Genomic DNA, 17535 nt, shown 5'->3' with positions numbered 1-17535 from the left:
TTTGTGTCTGAATTTCATTTATTAAATACAATCTGAACTGTAAAAAACCGGCAGGACAAAATCTTTACGGAACATAATTTAGAAAAGTGACGGTAAAAAACAATCCAGCAGGTTTAGAAAGTCTGTACAACTATTTACAGGCTCCAGCAACGAAAACGTCTCAGGAGGCGCCGCTAGAACCCTTCAGTCAGAACACAGCTGACCTTTGACCTCTGACCCTTAGCTCACCCGTGACAGGTAAGCAGCGCCGTTTCTCACCTTTTTAAAAGCTCAAAAGCATTTATTTCAAAATCCACATTTATTGTTTAAATATAAGAAAAGACTGAAAGGGGCGGAGCATAGTTAACCCCGCCCCTCAGAGCTTTAAAACACGCTATAGTTAAAAAAATATCAGACAAATGCAGGAGAGCAGACCGAGTCGGATCAAAGACAACAGATGAAACAAAAAGGAGGTTTTTCAGAGTGAGGGAGGAAAACGGAGACGCCAACGTTCCAGGAGAACCTGCTCTGCTCCCCCATGTGGAGGTGGGCTCCAGAGGAGCCCCCGGGGATCTGGGTTCTTCTTATTGCTTCATCTCCCAGAATTCAAAGCGGCGCCTTCAGTTCAGGAAGCGGCGGCATCGCCGCGTCCCACAGTTGCAGTGCAGCTTGTTGTCTTCGTCCTCGATGGGGAACTTGTAGTCGTAGGTGAGCTCCTCCCCCCGGTAGATCTTCCTCAAGGCGAAGATGACGATGTGCTTGCGGCCGTCCACGTTGATGACGCGGGAGTAGCAGTTGGGCTCGCACGAGTGGTTGATGAAGCGGGCGGCGTTGCCTTGCATGGTGGCGTCCACCACGTCGAAGTCGTCGATGCGGAACATGTAGCAGCCGATGCCCTGCAGGAGAGACGCAGGAAGCAGAGGTGAGCCGTTCTGACCGCCGTGAGGCGGGGGGCGTCCACTTTCACTGTCAGAAACGCCACCGTGAGGCGGGGGGCGTCCACTTTCACTGTCAGGAACGCCACCGTGAGGCGGGGGGCGTCCACTTTCACTGTCAGGAACGCCACCGTGAGGCGGGGGCGTTCCCTTTCACAGAGAGGAACGCCACCGTGAGGCGGGGGCGTCCCCTTTCACAGAGAGGAACGCCACCGTGAGGCGGGGGGCGTCCACTTTCACTGTCAGGAACGCCACCGTGAGGCGGGGGGCGTCCACTTTCACTGTCAGGAACGCCACCGTGAGGCGGGGGCGTCCCCTTTCACAGAGAGGAACGCCACCGTGAGGCGGGGGGAACGCCACCGTGAGGCGGGGGCGTCCCCTTTCACTGTCAGAAACGCCACCGTGAGGCGGGGGGGCGTCCACTTTCACTGTCAGAAACGCCACCGTGAGGCGGGGGGGCGTCCACTTTCACTGTCAAGAACGCCACCGTGAGGCGGGGGGCGTCCACTTTCACTGTCAGGAACGCCACCGTGAGGCGGGGGGGCGTCCACTTTCACTGTCAGGAACGCCACCGTGAGGCGGGGGGCGTCCACTTTCACTGTCAGAAACGCCACCGTGAGGCGGGGGGCGTCCACTTTCACTGTCAGGAACGCCACCGTGAGGCGGGGGCGTCCCCTTTCACAGAGAGGAACGCCACCGTGAGGCGGGGGGCGTCCACTTTCACTGTCAGGAACGCCAGCGTGAGGCGGGGGCGTTCCCTTTCACAGAGAGGAACGCCACCGTGAGGCGGGGGGCGTCCACTTTCACTGTCAGGAACGCCACCGTGAGGCGGGGGCGTCCACTTTCACTGTCAGGAACGCCACCGTGAGGCGGGGGCGTTCCCTTTCACAGAGAGGAACGCCACCGTGAGGCGGGGGCGTCCACTTTCACTGTCAGGAACGCCACCGTGAGGCGGGGGGCGTTCCCTTTCACAGAGAGGAACGCCACCGTGAGGCGGGGGCGTCCACTTTCACAGAGAGGAACGCCACCGTGAGGCGGGGGCGTTCCCTTTCACAGAGAGGAACGCCACCGTGAGGCGGGGGCGTCCCCTTTCACAGAGAGGAACGCCACCGTGAGACGGGGGGCGTCCACTTTCACTGTCAGGAACGCCACCGTGAGGCAGGGGCGTCCCCTTTCACTGTCAGGAACGCCACCGTGAGGCGGGGGCGTCCCCTTTCACAGAGAGGAACGCCACCGTGAGGCGGGGGCGTCCCCTTTCACAGAGAGGAACGCCACCGTGAGGCGGGGGCGTCCACTTTCACTGTCAGGAACGCCACCGTGAGGCGGGGGCGTCCCCTTTCACAGAGAGGAACGCCACCGTGAGGCGGGGGCGTCCCCTTTCACAGAGAGGAACGCCACCGTGAGGCGGGGGCGTCCCCTTTCACAGAGAGGAACGCCACCGTGAGGCGGGGGCGTTCCCTTTCACAGAGAGGAACGCCACCGTGAGGCGGGGGCGTCCCCTTTCACAGAGAGGAACGCCACCGTGAGGCGGGGGCGTCCACTTTCACTGTCAGGAACGCCACCGTGAGGCGGGGGGCGTCCACTTTCACTGTCAGGAACGCCACCGTGAGGCGGGGGCGTCCCCTTTCACAGAGAGGAACGCCACCGTGAGGCGGGGGCGTCCCCTTTCACAGAGAGGAACGCCACCGTGAGGCGGGGGCGTTCCCTTTCACAGAGAGGAACGCCACCGTGAGGCGGGGGCGTCCACTTTCACTGTCAGGAACGCCACCGTGAGGTGGGGGCGTCCCCTTTCACAGAGAGGAACGCCACCGTGAGGCGGGGGCGTCCCCTTTCACAGAGAGGAACGCCACCGTGAGGCGGGGGCGTCCCCTTTCACAGAGAGGAACGCCACCGTGAGACGGGGGGCGTCCACTTTCACTGTCAGGAACGCCACCGTGAGGCGGGGGCGTCCCCTTTCACTGTCAGGAACGCCACCGTGAGGCGGGGGCGTCCCCTTTCACAGAGAGGAACGCCACCGTGAGGCGGGGGCGTCCCCTTTCACAGAGAGGAACGCCACCGTGAGGCGGGGGCGTCCACTTTCACTGTCAGGAACGCCACCGTGAGGCGGGGGGCGTCCACTTTCACTGTCAGGAACGCCACCGTGAGGCGGGGGCGTCCCCTTTCACAGAGAGGAACGCCACCGTGAGGCGGGGGCGTCCCCTTTCACAGAGAGGAACGCCACCGTGAGGCGGGGGCGTTCCCTTTCACAGAGAGGAACGCCACCGTGAGGCGGGGGCGTCCACTTTCACTGTCAGGAACGCCACCGTGAGGCGGGGGCGTCCACTTTCACAGAGAGGAACGCCACCGTGAGGCGGGGGCGTCCCCTTTCACAGAGAGGAACGCCACCGTGAGGCGGGGGCGTTCCCTTTCACAGAGAGGAACGCCACCGTGAGACAGGGGGCGTCCACTTTCACTGTCAGGAACGCCACCGTGAGGCGGGGGCGTCCCCTTTCACAGAGAGGAACGCCACCGTGAGACAGGGGGCGTCCACTTTCACTGTCAGGAACGCCACCGTGAGGCGGGGGCGTCCACTTTCACTGTCAGGAACGCCACCGTGAGGCGGGGGCGTCCCCTTTCACAGAGAGGAACGCCACCGTGAGACAGGGGGCGTCCACTTTCACTGTCAGGAACGCCACCGTGAGGCGGGGGCGTCCCCTTTCACTGTCAGGAACGCCACCGTGAGGCGGGGGCGTCCCCTTTCACTGTCAGGAACGCCACCGTGAGGCGGGGGCGTCCCCTTTCACAGAGAGGAACGCCACCGTGACGCGGGGGCGTCCCCTTTCACAGAGAGGAACGCCACCGTGAGGCGGGGGCGTCCACTTTTATGTCAAGCACGCGATCAGAGTCCCTGCGGCGTGTTTACAGCCTCAGGCGCGGCGTGATTCTGTAGCCCAGGTCCAGGGCTGCATTTCCACTGCAGGTCTTGATGCCCAAATCCGATTTTCTGACTATATCCGATTTTTTTGACGACCCGCTTCCATCATCTTTTAAAAGTGGCCCGTATCTACACTACACTGCTGAAACTATCAAACGTAGACGTTCTGAGGACGACGTAAACGTAGCATTTCCGCCTTCCGTGGACCTCAGCACTGACATCATAACAGTAATAAAAGCATATTTAGAAGATGCGTGTTGGTCCAAACGGCAAACGTTTAGCATGGCGTAACCCTCCCCTTTATGTTGTGTTTCTTTTGTGTGACTGCGGTTGTCATGGAGGCAACACAGCGGGGGAAGGAGGCGTTGCCTTGGGTGTTCCAGGATGAAGCAGGAGAGGGGATGCGTGGGAGAGGAACAAGGAGGGATGCTGGGCCGGCTTATGGTCTCTCTCTGAGTTTTGAAGGAGGAAGTGTTTGCAGACGTTTGATTCAAGCAAAGATATAACCGGCTTCTAGCCTGTTCCATAGCAACGGTGTCCCGCGTGATTAGTTACCGTTTGTGTCCCGACCGGGACCGGACCGGGAATGACAGCGGTTTCCGATTACGGTCTGAAGCCTGAGGCTGAGAGGTAACAGCTGATGGGGCTCCAGCTGTCCTTCAACAGCAACATCAGCACAAAAGCACCTTAATGAGTCATGTGATCTCAGTGGGTGGTGTCCTGAGTCGACGTCACTGACGTACGACTCGTATTTACTCGAGAATATCCGATTTGTCTGCTTACATGGCACACGCAAATGCACGTATCCGATTTATTTCCACATATGAATGAGGCCTGAATCCGATCTGAGAAAATCAGAATCCATGCGCTTTTGTCCTGCTTCCACGTTCACCGGTCATATCTGATCTGTGCCACATGAGAGGAAAAAATTTGAATTGGGTCACTTGAACCCTGCAGTGGAAATGCGGCCATAGAATTCATGTCACCTCAACCAATCAGGACCTTAGCGTGTGGGCGGAGTCCAGAACCAACATGAACTCAGAATATTCTTCTTATTTGTATGGAGACCAAAACGGAATCGTCTCGTTTTATTCTCATGTTTCCCTCCACGGAGTAACGCGGGAAGTCAAACCGGGTCACAGAGACACAGAAGTACCGCCATCCTTCAGGTGCCGCTCCTGCAGCGGCGGTGAAGCTCGCCGTAGCGGTAGAGTCTCTGAATGATGTCATGAACTGGACTTGGAGGCGGGATTACCAACGCCTTAGCAGAAATCAACCCGGGTCTTCTCAAAACTTTGATTGTAGCTCCTCCCACACATGCTGGGAGAGGCGTGAACAGAGGGGGCGGGGCTAGGACTGACCTTTCCGTCGTAAAACTTCTCTCTCTTGTCCGTCAGAACGGAGCGGATGACCGTGCCGGCGTACTCGATCACCATCTCTCCGGCCTCGATGTTCCTCTTGCAGAACAGTCCGCGACCGTGAATCAGGGATCTAGGGAGCGCAGACGGGAAACCTTCATCCTCCTCATCTTCATGCAGACTGTGTAGTCATCGCTGCACACAAACGTACCTGTACACTCCCACCGCCTCCTTGGAGGTTTTCTCCAGGTGTCTGAACCTCATGGCCATGGGGAGCTCGGTGCTGGTGGCGCGTCTGAACGCAGCAGATGGGTTGTTACCACGGAAACACACGCATATTTTTCTACAACAACAGAGGCCGGACAAACCTGGAGGCTTTCAGCGGGAATTCGTCTTCATCTTCATCAAAGGGGCCGACCAGGTCGGGAAGCTGTCGGTGCTGAGACGCCAGGAAGTTGAACATGTCAAACGTCGCTTTCCTGGTGGGAGGAGCACAGGGAGCATCAGCGCCGCGTCACCAAGGGCTGCGGTGATGCAGAGGGAGGGGTCCGCACCGCGTGTAGACCTCCGCCCGCGCGCAACCGCTGGCGTTGAGCGGCGGCTCCTCCTCCAGCGCGTCGCAGCGGTGGAAGCGGAAGCGGTGGCGTTTGCAGTCGGCCGCGCCCTGCAGCTGCTCCAGGAGGAAGATGACGGCGTCGTGGACCACGCCCAGGACGCGCGGGCCGCTCATCACGCCCAGCGGGAGCTGCTTCAGGTGGAAGGCCGCTCGCGCCTCGAAGACGCCGTCGATCACGGCGCGCCACGCCACTGAAGGGAAGCGGATCAGAACCACAGCAGTCAGAGGAGACGTTCAGGAGAGGAGGCGATGCTCTGAACATCTCACCCTCGATGCTGTTGGCCTTCACGCTGAAGCCGTCCTCGCTGGTGATCTCGAAGCGCAGGTGAGGCTGGTTCATGTACGTCTTCCTGTGTTTGGACGCCGGGGCGTCGTCCTCGGAACTGAAACCTGCAGAGACCGGGTCAGAGGAGAACCTGCAGGGACTTCCCGGTCCAAACGGCGGCCTCAAACCTGTGCACGGCCCCCACTCGGAGAGGTCGCCATGGCGAGAACTGATCCACGTGTGCGTCTTGACCTGTGGCTGAGCGCCGCTCTGATCCGCAGCAGGCGGGCCGTCCACCCGAGAAGACCTGAGATGGAAACGCCGTTTTCATTTACATGACGGACAGAGAGAATGAGGATGGATAGACTGGAACAAACCTGCGGGGCGGAGGAGGAGGAGACGGAGCAGCCATCTTCAACAAGCTGCCTTTCTTATCCGGATCCAGGTTCAGAACATCTTTACTGCTTGGAGCTTTCATCCTGATTCCACCGGTTCTGTTCAAAGATAGACGCCGTATTGGACTCTGGGAGATGATCTGCCGTCCACAGAACGCGGCGGCTCGGGTTCGCCCATCATCCTGATGGGGAGTTATTGTCATCCTGATGACAATAACTCCCCATCAGGCGTCACCATGATCAGTCTTTTTCAAAACCAACGCCATATGCCCAGCCGGTGCTTTGGAAACGTCCAAACGGTGATTTAGAAACGGTACCAGTACCAAACCTGGACTTTTGAAACAGTCTTCTTTCTCATTCAGGGGGTCGCCACAGCGAAACAACCCACCCTTCGAGGAGGAGTCGCATGGTAAACTTGGCAATATTTTACGCAGGATGTCCTTCCTGACGCAACCCCCTCAATTTATCCGGGCTTGGGACCGGCACAGAAGCAGAGAAGGGAATAGGGAGCAGCCCGGATTCGAACCCTGGTTTCACGGACGGAAGGCGCCGCTAACCAGCACGAGCTAAAACGACACCTGGACATTTGAAACAGTGCTGCTGCTAAAACAGTTTTCCTGAAATGGTTTTGGAGCCAAAATGGAGTTTTTGAAACAGTTCAGGAAACAGTTCACGGCTCATCGCCATGACAACAGTCTTTCTGTAGAGCGTCGTAAACGTCACTATTATCCATCGGGTCACTGACTTGGAATCTTTTTCTGTGAAGCTTAACAGAACCTCCACACTGGCTCTGCCTGTGCACCCCGTCTGAAGCTCCGCCCACCCATATTAACTCGCCCACAGTCTCTGGAAAGATGAAACGATTGCTGGATCTGTGCAGCAGGACTGATAAATAGACCGACAAGTTCTAAACGAAGCACCAGAACCCGTGATTTTATGCGGTACCAGTGGTTCTTCAGGCATCAGTATCAGTACGGTGGTTCCGAATACACCGGTACCGGTACCATCCCTACTAATGAAGCTAATGGCGTTAAGCGACCGGACTCCTACCTGCTCTCCTGAGGTTCCTCCGACTCTGCCGAGTCTTTCAGGAAGTCCATCCTGGCCTTCTTCCTGCTCGGCCTGTCCGTGACCGTGGACACCCTCTTCACCCTCGCCTGCCGGATGACGTCATCGCCGCTTGGCTCAGGGGAATCCTCGGCAGGTGCAGCTTGGGGCGGCACTAAAAGTCTGGGGGCGACCTGCGGCGAGCCGCTGAGGATGATGGGCTTGGGCCTCGCCGAGCCGGCGGGAGGGCCCGTCGTTCTGTTGATGATGACCCGAGCGGCGGCGCCGTCTGTTGAGGTGGAGGAAGACGGTTGGAGAAGCGTCTGCACGGCGAGCGGAGCGGCGGGAGCGGGGATGGCCGCGGTCTTGATGGGAACCATTCTGTAGATGATTTTCTTCTCTGCGGCGGCGTGGTTGGGGGGGGCATTAGGGGGCGGCTGGCTGGGGCCGGTCTTAAAGATGAGGCGGGGAACCGAAGACTGCACGCCGCCGTCCCGGTGCAGAATCTTGGCTATGCTACTGATGCGGTGGTAGCTGGGGGAGGTGGTGGGAAGCTGCTGGAAGGTGTTGGATCGGGGGTCTTTGACCAGAACCTGTCCGTGGCGGTTGACCAGCAGGACCTGGCGGCCCGGAGCCTGAGGCGCCGCCGAGTTCGTGGCCGGATTTAGTGGAATCTGAACTTGGGGTTTGGCGTTTTCCAGGCGGACAGCGATGGTTTTGCTCTGCGCGGCGTGAATGGGTAAAGTATTCAAGCCGTTGATGACGATCGGGGAGGTGACGGGTCGGGGGACCGTGCAGAACGTGACAGCAGAAGAAGAGGCGGACCTGTTGGCTAGAGCCGGTTCAGGTCGGCGAGGCAGAGGAAGACTGAGTTTAGGCTTAAAACAGTCCTTTGGTAGGCCGATCCCGGTAGGGGGGGGCGGTCTGGCCTTCACGGTGAGGGTCTTCATCAGTGCCACGGGACTCTTCTTGATTACAGGCTCTGGGGAGTAATCGGGGTCGTTCACGTCATCCTGGAATCCTTCCACGGACTCCCCAGACGAACTATTGTCGTCTTTCTCCAGGACGCCGCTGACGCCCGGGCGGCCCGCGGAGGCGTCTTCAGTGGGGACGAAATGACCCGTTTCTGAAGACAAGATCAGATCTCTCTGGGACGTGTCCGGGGTCACGGACACCTCTTCCTCGTGCAAAGTCAGCTCGCTGTTGGACAAGCCTTCCTGAAGCTCCGCCTCCATCTGAGGGACCGCGCTCGGCTTTGACACGCTAAAAATGGACTCCAGCCGCTTCAGGGCAATGGTTAGCTTTTTTGTGGGCGTGTTCTGACGAGCAGGACTTCTGATTTGTTCGTCAACGACCTCGCCGTCGTCGTTCTCCGACCCGCTGTCCGCCCCGTCCAGCTGGGATATGGACGGAGCTGACGGCGCCGGAACGGAGGAACCCGCGCCGCCAACCGCGTCGCAGACGACGGTCCGTGAAAACTTCAGGTAGCGGCCGGAGTCTTCGTCCTCGGAAGCGTCTGCTCCGAGGTCCTTCTGCAACCCGCCCTCTGCTGCCTCCCCCTCCTCTCTGACGCCGTGGGGTCCACAGTTCAGCGCCACGTTCTCGGCCAGGAAAGCCTCGTCAAACTCCAGCTTGGCGTTCAGCATGGAGGCCACCGCCACCTCCGTGTCGGGGTCGAACACGCTGCAGGGCAGCTCCTGGGACATCAGCTGGGCCACCTCCTCCTCCAGGTTCTCCGGGGACAGGGAGATCCCGTTGGTCGTCGCCACCGCTGCATCTTCGGCCTCAGACGAGGCCAGAAAGTCCTGAGGGACCTCGGCAGACACCGGGGTGGTGATTTTAAAGCTCTGCCTTCCTCCTGGGGAGTGAGTGAGCGCCGCTCGCTGAGGAGAGAGACCTGCGGGGAGGCTGGAGCTGGATCTGGGGGGAGAGCTCCAAACCGGAGACAAGGAGTTCTGTCTTGACAGAGGAGGAGAGCCTGGGCCCACGTTGGACAGCCTGGGGGGGGAGTTGAACAGGCTGCATCTGGCGGCGGGCCGCAGGGACATGGGTACGGGCGGATCACTCTCCGTCGGGGAGGAGCTGCAGCGGCTCCTGGAGGAGAGCCTGCGTGGGCGACGGGTGTCCTCGAGGTCCCTGAGGGTCAGGATGGGATGAGGTTTCTGTGGAGCCGAGCCTGACGGCAGCAGAGGGAGAGAGCGCCTTCAGTGTACAGCTCCATGCACGCACGAGTGCGGCCAGCAGAGTGGGCACTGACCTGGGGATGGGAGGGGCCGGGACGACCCCCCTGCAGGTCTCCGGGTGTGCGAGTAACCGGGACTCTTGGGTCCAGGCGTGTGGTGGACTTTGGCGTTGGGTGATGGCGTGGTGGACGTCACGGGGCTGGGCGATGGGCTCAGACAACCTGGAGACGGCATGTCTGGAAGAAGAGAAGCTGGTTTTAATTAGGGGGGGGGGGCAGATTCTGGCGTTAAAAAGGAATTACTAACCACAGAAAAATGTAGGCTTTTTAAATCGCTTTAATCTCCATTTCTCTTTGTAACTATTGTGGTGTTTTCTGTTTGATCTGAAGTCGGCTGAAAACGCGTCTTTCTTGTGCGGATCCATTTTTTGCCAGTATTCCAAATGCATCACTCACCATTTTGAGCATAAAAGTAACAATTCTGTGTTAAAAACGATTTCATACTTAAAACAGGAGAAAGCAAGACAATTTTACTAGAGAGAAACTCTGGAAAGAGAACCGGGCGCCGCGTCACAAAAGCCGACCAATCACAGACGAGGACATGAAGGTCATGCTGTTCTGTTTCCAGAATTTCTCTCTAGTAAAACTGTTTTGTATTTTTGACTTTTAAGAACAAAAAGGTTTTATGAGCACACATTTCTTACGCCCAAAACTGCGTGTTGCGCTTGGAATGACGGCACAAAAATCCCTCCGTGGCTCGGTGTCAGAACAGAACAGAAGTGATGCAAACCTGAGACCCGACTGTCATCTGTGAAGGGATGAAGCTGACGAGCTGCTCCAACCGGTTCATGTGTTGACTTGGAGCACGTTTTATGTTTGGTTCTGGTTTTTATTCTCTTCATTGTTGGAGATGGAAAATAAACCTCTGATGGTGTAATCGTCTGTTCTGTCAGCTCAAGTTCTTCAAGTCTGTTTTTAGTTTTAATTTGATATTTTTCTGCCGCACAATGTCACAAATTTTAAAGAAAACACCTCAAAATGAGGCTTTTCATCACGATTGTTGAGCTTGATTAAAAATAGATAAAATAAGATGAATTATTTACAAATCAGGATTAATTAATTGCACAAAATAATAATTGCATGAAAGCTCTAGCTTTAATATTGGAGTCAGAGATGAACAAAGTGATCATTTAAATGAAGGTTGCAGGAGAAATTCTGCAGATCAATCTGCTCAAAGATCAATGGAAATAAATTAGGAAAAATCTCCAAAATCCCAGAGCCCCGCCCCTTTAGATTGATGAGAAGCCCCAAATGTCCTCCGTAGACACCAAAATGTGTTCACCCAGCGGCAGCAGACGTCTACAGACGACACATCTGCACTGCTGGGGGGTCATGACCACTGATAATGAGCTTTAAAATATAATCCAGTCGTGAGCCAATAAGACGTGGAATAACCTGAGAAGTCCTGACCGGGACTGTGGACTATAGTGTGGTTCTGGTCCTTGTCCCATCTGGGGTCCTGTTCTTCGCCGGGGAGCGGCGTGCTGACCTCCGTCACCTTGCAGGTGTACTTACAGCGCCTCCTGGGATCTACAGTGCTCCAGTACAACCGAGAACATCTGGAGAGGACAGAAATGAAGATCAAAGCAGCTTTTTAGTCTCTCATCCTGGACTTACTGTTCTATGAAGGTATGAAAAGTGTAAAAATGTTCATGTCTGTCTGAGAAAAGGGGATAAAGTGTGCAGTGGGGAGTTTTACCGCCTAAAAACATTTGAGTCCTACTTCCCAGACTTCAGCCCTCACAGCAACAGAGGAGGAAACGTATTTTCTCATCTTTCTGAATAAAGCACTGTGTTTCAAAGAAAAAGGCAGAGCAAAGGCGGGAAGATCTTACTGATAGCCCACAGGATACAGCATCCGACCGTTGGAAGACAATTCGGACAAAACGCCGAGTTTTTGGATCTGCAGTGAACCTGCAAAAGACGAGGATTTCAGGAAAATCCCAACCTAAACTAGAAACAGGAAACGGGAGATTGAAGGTCATGTTACCTATGGTCATAGTTATGGTTTCCGGCTCCAGGCCTGTGAGGAACTTCCTCCTGAGGTTGATTCCGTCAAAGTCCACATACATGCGGCGGTGGACTTCAAAGGCCGCCCCAGAAACCACCTGAAAAGGATCAGCAACAGCTACAGACTGTGCTTTACGGTGAAGCGTTGGAGCACACGACTCCAACAGGAAGTGAAAGCTCCCACAGGTGTGCTCTTCCTCGGTACCTTTGTGCTGACCAGGTCCCGGTGCATGCAGCAGTACACCTTCCTGTCCGCCTGGAACACGCAGCTTTCGGCGCGAGCACACATGAAGTGGAAGTTACTCTGGCAGGTGGCGAGGCAGCAGCCCACCGTGGCCCCCGACTGTCCACAGCGGTCGCAGCGCTGGACATGGAGACGGGACGGCTCAGAATCGCACTAGAGAGTTCTAACACGAGCGGAGAAGGTACGGTGGGTTTTACCAGATGGCGCCCCCTTGAAACGGCGCTGTGCACTTGCAGCAGAGCCCCGTTCTGCTCGTAGACCTCTGCAGACCACAGGCAGCAGTTCACGTGCGCCCACTCGTTCTGACCCAGGTACAGCAGCCGGCCCGCGTCCTGTCCGGACCAGACAAACAGATGTTTAGTAGAGGAGTTCCCTCTGAGAGGACGACTGAGTACATCAGTCTGTGGACGCAGACAAGGAGCCGACCCCATAGATCACATCTGGACGGATCCTATACCAACAAATAAAGTTTAAGCAGCTGCAGACATTTAGAAACTTTACCCCAAAAATGACGAGAACCCGAGAGCTAAAACCCAGAATCAGACGTCTGCTTCAGCCTCAGACACGTCTGAAGGAGGCTGGAGACCTCTGCTCTACACACAGGCCTCGCCACTGCAATGCCCTTATATGGGCATCCAGTTCCTATGGTAACCTGCTCTACACAAAGCTTTCATACACGTCAATCAGACACAAACGTGTCACTTGTTTAGTGAAAGTGGACTTTTCTGAGGTCTGTTAGAAACAATGATTCCAGATTAATAACCAAAACAAACGTACACTGGTGGGAGAGTCTCCGTACTGCTGGCACAGGACGCACTGCCGCACATCTCTAGTCTTGGTGGACTCTGGGAAAGTAAAGTGAAGCAGAACTTCCTCACATCTGCTTCTCAGGTCCTGACAGATCAAACTCAGAGCAGCAGAGAAATCCAGGGTATTTGTGTACCGTGTTGGTGTAGGGGGAGGACGTGAGGGGACGACCGCGCTCTGCCTGGCGGCGGCCCGCCGTCGCTCTGCGGCGCTCTGGGCTCTTTGGCCTGGTACGTCCTCTCCAGCCACTGGGCGTAGCTGTGCTCCTGAGAAGGCGGGAGGACTGCGTCTGGGAGCATGCCGCTGAAACAAGACGACAACCGGAAGCTGTGAAGGCGCTGATGGATTATGCAAATGAGCGGCGGCTTGTGTTTGTACTCACGTGGGAAATTCTTCTGAGAATGAACTCCACTTTTTGAAATAGCAAGCAGGAAACCAGCTGAAAACTCTCTTCATCACCTGTTGGGAACCAAAGCTCAGGTGAGATCAAACAGAAGCGTGGAGCTCTGAGCGGCGATAACCGCCTGTGGGGGAGGAGGGGGGGCAGCTCACTTGGACATAGTGGGCCCGAGCCTGAGTGGTCAGTTTCTGGTCCTCAGGAAGAAGTTCTTCCTCCTTCAGCCTCTTCCTCATCACAGCAGCAACGTCCGTGTGGAACGCTTTCTGAAAGAGGAACAAAATCAGAGAGAGCAGCTGTGCTGGGACCAAAGCATCAAAACAACAAACATTTTCTGGATTTCCTCAGCCAGACAACAGCTGGCTGACTTCTAGTCATCGTCGTAGAAGACCAAAAAGAGCCAGAACTCACGATGGAAGGGTAGCCCCGCCCCTTGGACTTCTGCTGCACTGCCTGCAGGTCACAGACGGGTCGCTGCTCCCTCGCCGCTGTCGTTTCCAGACACTGAAGGACAGAAAACCCAAAAAGGTTCGGCTGGTCCCTCAGGTGAAGATGATCCGAGTGTTTTCTGCTGACGTACCGCTTTACAGAGCAGGAGGTGCTGCGTGCTGCTGGAGGAGAGGAGGTCAGAGAGCACCTCCTCCAGCCCAGCCATCAGCTTGGCCTGCAGGTCCTCCTTCAAAGTGTTGTCTGCTGTTCCTCTGCAAGGCGTGCAGGTGAAACCTCCAGAGTCTGGTAGGGTGGACATCAGACCACACAGCTCCTCTGCATGGCAAACATGAGCAAGGTGACCTCCAGGTGATCTTCATCAACAGCACCGTCAGACGTGATTCCTGTACCTGAGAGTCCTTCACATTTGGGATGAATCCAGTGTCTGCACTCAGAACACTGGATCATCTGCAGCGGCCGGCTGCCGTCCTCGTAACACTTCTGACAGACGGTGCAGAAATGACCTGCAACACAAAATCCTCCTCTTCATCACTCTGTGTGTCATTGAAGAACCAGCTCACATCTTCTCAATCGTGGACAGACGCCCACCTTTCTTGTTGAGAATGGTGCATTCTGGGCAGAGATCCTGCTCGTGGTTCCAGGCCAGGTCCCAGGTCTTTCCAGGAGTCACGCCGCAGCTTTTACAGCGAATGCAGGTCATGCACACCTACGCAAACGCCAGGAGGAATCCATCAACACCCGAAACCATATCCATATCAAATCCAGGCTGGGCAGCATCTTTCACAGTTTTTAGTGACTTTATAAAAACAGATAAATTATATTTCATGTATTTCTCAGACTCACACTGTGTGGTTGTAGTTATACTGAACAAGAGCATCCAAAGGACATTTCTAAGCAGGTTTGGCTTTCACGCTCAATTTTCTCCAAATGTTTGCGAAGCTAAAAAAACAAATGTGCTTTTCATCACTTAGCAACCTCGTTTCCACATATGGAAAGAAACTTTTGGTGTTTTTCTTTGGTGATGTGACGGCAAAGGATGGTCTGAGTTTAAACTGTAAACATGTTTAATTTACTTCAAAATGTGCAAGAAAAGAGTAACAGAAAGGAACAACAGAGAGACCTCAGCTTCAGGACGTTTGTTAACGTACCTTAAACTGCTGTTCTGTCGACACCTCAATGCCCCTAACACTAGATAAAGGGTCTGGGGTCTTACCCAGGGCAGGCTGCAGTTCACAGGTTTGGGGTACGTTGGTCCCAAGCAGGAGGGGTGGTAGCAGGTCTGACATCTTCGGCACTGCAGCACCGGCTGGAGCGAAGGCCAAAAACACAGCGGTGAACCTCCACCCATCTATTTACTACACCCGCTGAGTCCTGTTCAGGGTGGCTGGAGCCTATCCCAGCCACCAGAGGGTGAAGGCGGATTGACCCTAGCAGTTCCGCCGTCACAACAGAGAACCCCCCCCACACACACATTCACATGTAAGGGACAAGTTAGAGTCACCGGTTCAGCTGCAGAGGCCGATTTGGACTGTGGGAGGAGTCTGGAGCAAACCTACAGCCTGGGGGGTTCATGTTTTAGTCAGCATCAGCCTCCTAGTTCAATGTCGTGACATGAAACCCTTTTTAAATATTATTGTGATTTTAAAATATCAACATAAACTGTGGGAACTAAGATTCGCTCCTTGGATCAGTTTTCAGACAAAAGGCTCTTTGAACAGAGGGAGGGGTTGACGTTCCTGCCGTCGTTCATATCCTGCTCCCCTGAACACGCTGCTGCTCACCTTTGCGCTTTTGCTTCTCCGGCCGCAGACGTGACAGAATTTGCAGCGCCGACAGCACCAGTTCTCCTTGGAGTCTTCCTGGGGGCACTCCTCTGGAGTGAGGCAGAAGCTGTGGAAAGGTTCACAGCAGATCTGGCAGAAAATCATCTGTAGAGAGACGGACACGAGAACGGTCGGTTAGCTAAGCTGCTCCAGGCAGAGGGATCCACGCCGACCGGAGCGAGCGGCCGTACCTCATGCCGTCCTTTACTGGCACAGAGCAGACAGACCGGCAGAGGAGTGGTGGGGATGGAGGTGAGAATGCTCAGACCGCCCATGAGCCAGACGTTTTGGACAGCACAGTCCTCCTGCAACAAGACGGGAGTCCAAACGGTCAGGGGAGTCCGTCAGAAACTACAGAAGTGACATTACCCTGAACTTCCCTATGGGGTAACACATCTGTCAATAAGAACAGTATTTCATAAGACACAGTTATGCACAGATGACAATACTTTGTGCACAACTTTGTTTTTGTGAATACGTTTCTTACGGACAGATTTCTTACCCTACTTTCCTTTCTGACAAATAAATGCAAGCAGGGATACAACAGCATTGACAGAACAACGTTCTTCACTTCTGGAAGGTTTGAACCATCGACTGTATCAGAGAACTGGACTGAGTGGCCCCGCCCCCCTGGTGTTCCAAACAGGAAGTGACCTCAAGAAGCCAAAATCCCACAGATTCCACAGAGACATAAACAGCTGGTCAGAAAAACCTTCTGGATCTGATACCTTTTTTATTGTACATCTTGATAATCCTCATTTTTTTCACGATATTCAAGTTATAAACTGACCAATCAGATGCTTCAGTAAAAGTGGGCGGAGCCTGATGGCACTCCCATTCAACATTCAAAACATTTGATTGAGAGACTTGGTGTCGCCCGCTTTCTAGTCACGGGAGGGGTTGTCTTCCAACAAGCTCACTCCTGACTGGAAACTGGTTGCCATAGAAACATCGCCTCCAATCACTCCTTCCTAGTGACATCTGGCTCCAACATGGCGGCGTTTGTTTCATGATAGATGACGTCCCACTCAGTCCAGTTCTCTGATACAGTGATTGGGTGAAGAAAGGTTTGCTTTTTGAACAAATCAATCTTTATTTAGAAACCCTTTATTTACCTGCTAACACACAGAGGCTGTGCACCCGAACAAATAAGGTCATTTAAAAATGACTGGATAGAGTTGATTAAAGAGGCTTTTACATTCATCCATTGTCTCAGGCTCTGAACAGAAACCAGGATGGAGCAGAGGACGTACCGTGATATGAAAGATGAGAGTCTTTGTCAGCACAAACTCACCTTAAAGTCGACTCGGATCTTGTGCTTGTTCTGCAAAAGGCCCTTTTGGTTAAAGCCGTTACTTAACCCCGTCAGGGTGTTCACGGATGCACACTCTGCAGGAGTCTGGGAACGAAGGACACAGTGTGGGTCAGAGGTCTGACAGCTCGGCAGCACCGTCTCTTCTACAGAAGAGTCTTGCTTTTCCTCTTCATGCTGCGTCCCACCAGAGTCCACCTCCTGCTGCTGCCGTTCTTGCACCTCCTCCTGTAATTCTGCGGCTAGACCGTCGGTCTGAGGGGGCCTCGCCACGACCGTGCGCAGACTTTTACCGACGTTAGTCTCATCAACGCAAAGTTCTGCTGGGTGCTCCACGGACGGCTCAGCTAATGATGGGGGCAGGAGTTTGCTCAAATGCAGACGGTGCAATCGCAAGACAAGATTTTTCCGTGCTGCGTTTGTAGGCGCATGAGGCCGCTGAGGGGACGCCGAGAGCGTTTTAGGCTGGGACGGTTCTGGGGTAGAGATCGCTATCGGACAGGACGGCCCTGAGAAGCCAGGCTGCGTTACTGGCAGGGACAACGGTGGATTGGTTTCTGCAATGCACCCATCCACACACGGCGGCATCTGATGAGGCAAACAAAGAGCGGCGGACTGCAGGACATGATCGGGCAGCCGCTGTAAGCGTATGCGCAGCTGCTTCTGCAGCTTCGCCATTGGACTTCCGCTGGGTCTGGACTCAGCCAAAGTTTCTCTGGACTCCATCTTCTCCGTGTTCTC

The 17535-nt window shown here is 55.1% G+C and overlaps 1 protein-coding gene across 1 annotated transcript in view; it reads right to left on the bottom strand.

The window, feature by feature from the left end:
* The window catches only part of kmt2ba (lysine (K)-specific methyltransferase 2Ba), a 30435-nt gene continuing 12900 nt past the window's right edge, over window positions 1-17535 (bottom strand). The window contains exons 10-36 of the mRNA XM_023959671.2: window positions 16777-16881; window positions 15674-15787; window positions 15441-15587; window positions 14873-14965; window positions 14248-14365; window positions 14049-14162; window positions 13790-13974; window positions 13621-13713; window positions 13365-13475; window positions 13195-13271; window positions 12949-13115; window positions 12783-12850; window positions 12203-12337; window positions 11967-12125; window positions 11742-11859; window positions 11587-11665; window positions 11147-11310; window positions 9767-9928; window positions 7513-9685; window positions 6445-6561; window positions 6256-6374; window positions 6070-6192; window positions 5741-5993; window positions 5555-5665; window positions 5398-5481; window positions 5190-5319; window positions 1-875 (exon numbers count right to left, since the gene is read on the bottom strand). Coding sequence (XP_023815439.1) covers window positions 600-875; window positions 5190-5319; window positions 5398-5481; window positions 5555-5665; window positions 5741-5993; window positions 6070-6192; window positions 6256-6374; window positions 6445-6561; window positions 7513-9685; window positions 9767-9928; window positions 11147-11310; window positions 11587-11665; window positions 11742-11859; window positions 11967-12125; window positions 12203-12337; window positions 12783-12850; window positions 12949-13115; window positions 13195-13271; window positions 13365-13475; window positions 13621-13713; window positions 13790-13974; window positions 14049-14162; window positions 14248-14365; window positions 14873-14965; window positions 15441-15587; window positions 15674-15787; window positions 16777-16881 — 5595 coding nt within the window. The 3' untranslated portion in view covers window positions 1-599. The remainder of the gene's footprint in view (window positions 876-5189; window positions 5320-5397; window positions 5482-5554; window positions 5666-5740; window positions 5994-6069; window positions 6193-6255; window positions 6375-6444; window positions 6562-7512; window positions 9686-9766; window positions 9929-11146; window positions 11311-11586; window positions 11666-11741; window positions 11860-11966; window positions 12126-12202; window positions 12338-12782; window positions 12851-12948; window positions 13116-13194; window positions 13272-13364; window positions 13476-13620; window positions 13714-13789; window positions 13975-14048; window positions 14163-14247; window positions 14366-14872; window positions 14966-15440; window positions 15588-15673; window positions 15788-16776; window positions 16882-17535) is intronic.

The sequence above is a fragment of the Oryzias latipes genome, chromosome 11, assembly GCF_053564925.1.
Source record: "Oryzias latipes strain Hd-rR chromosome 11, Olatipes_Hd-rR_3.1".
Lineage (NCBI taxonomy): Eukaryota > Metazoa > Chordata > Actinopteri > Beloniformes > Adrianichthyidae > Oryzias > Oryzias latipes.
This window is presented reverse-complemented; position numbering and strand designations above follow the sequence as displayed.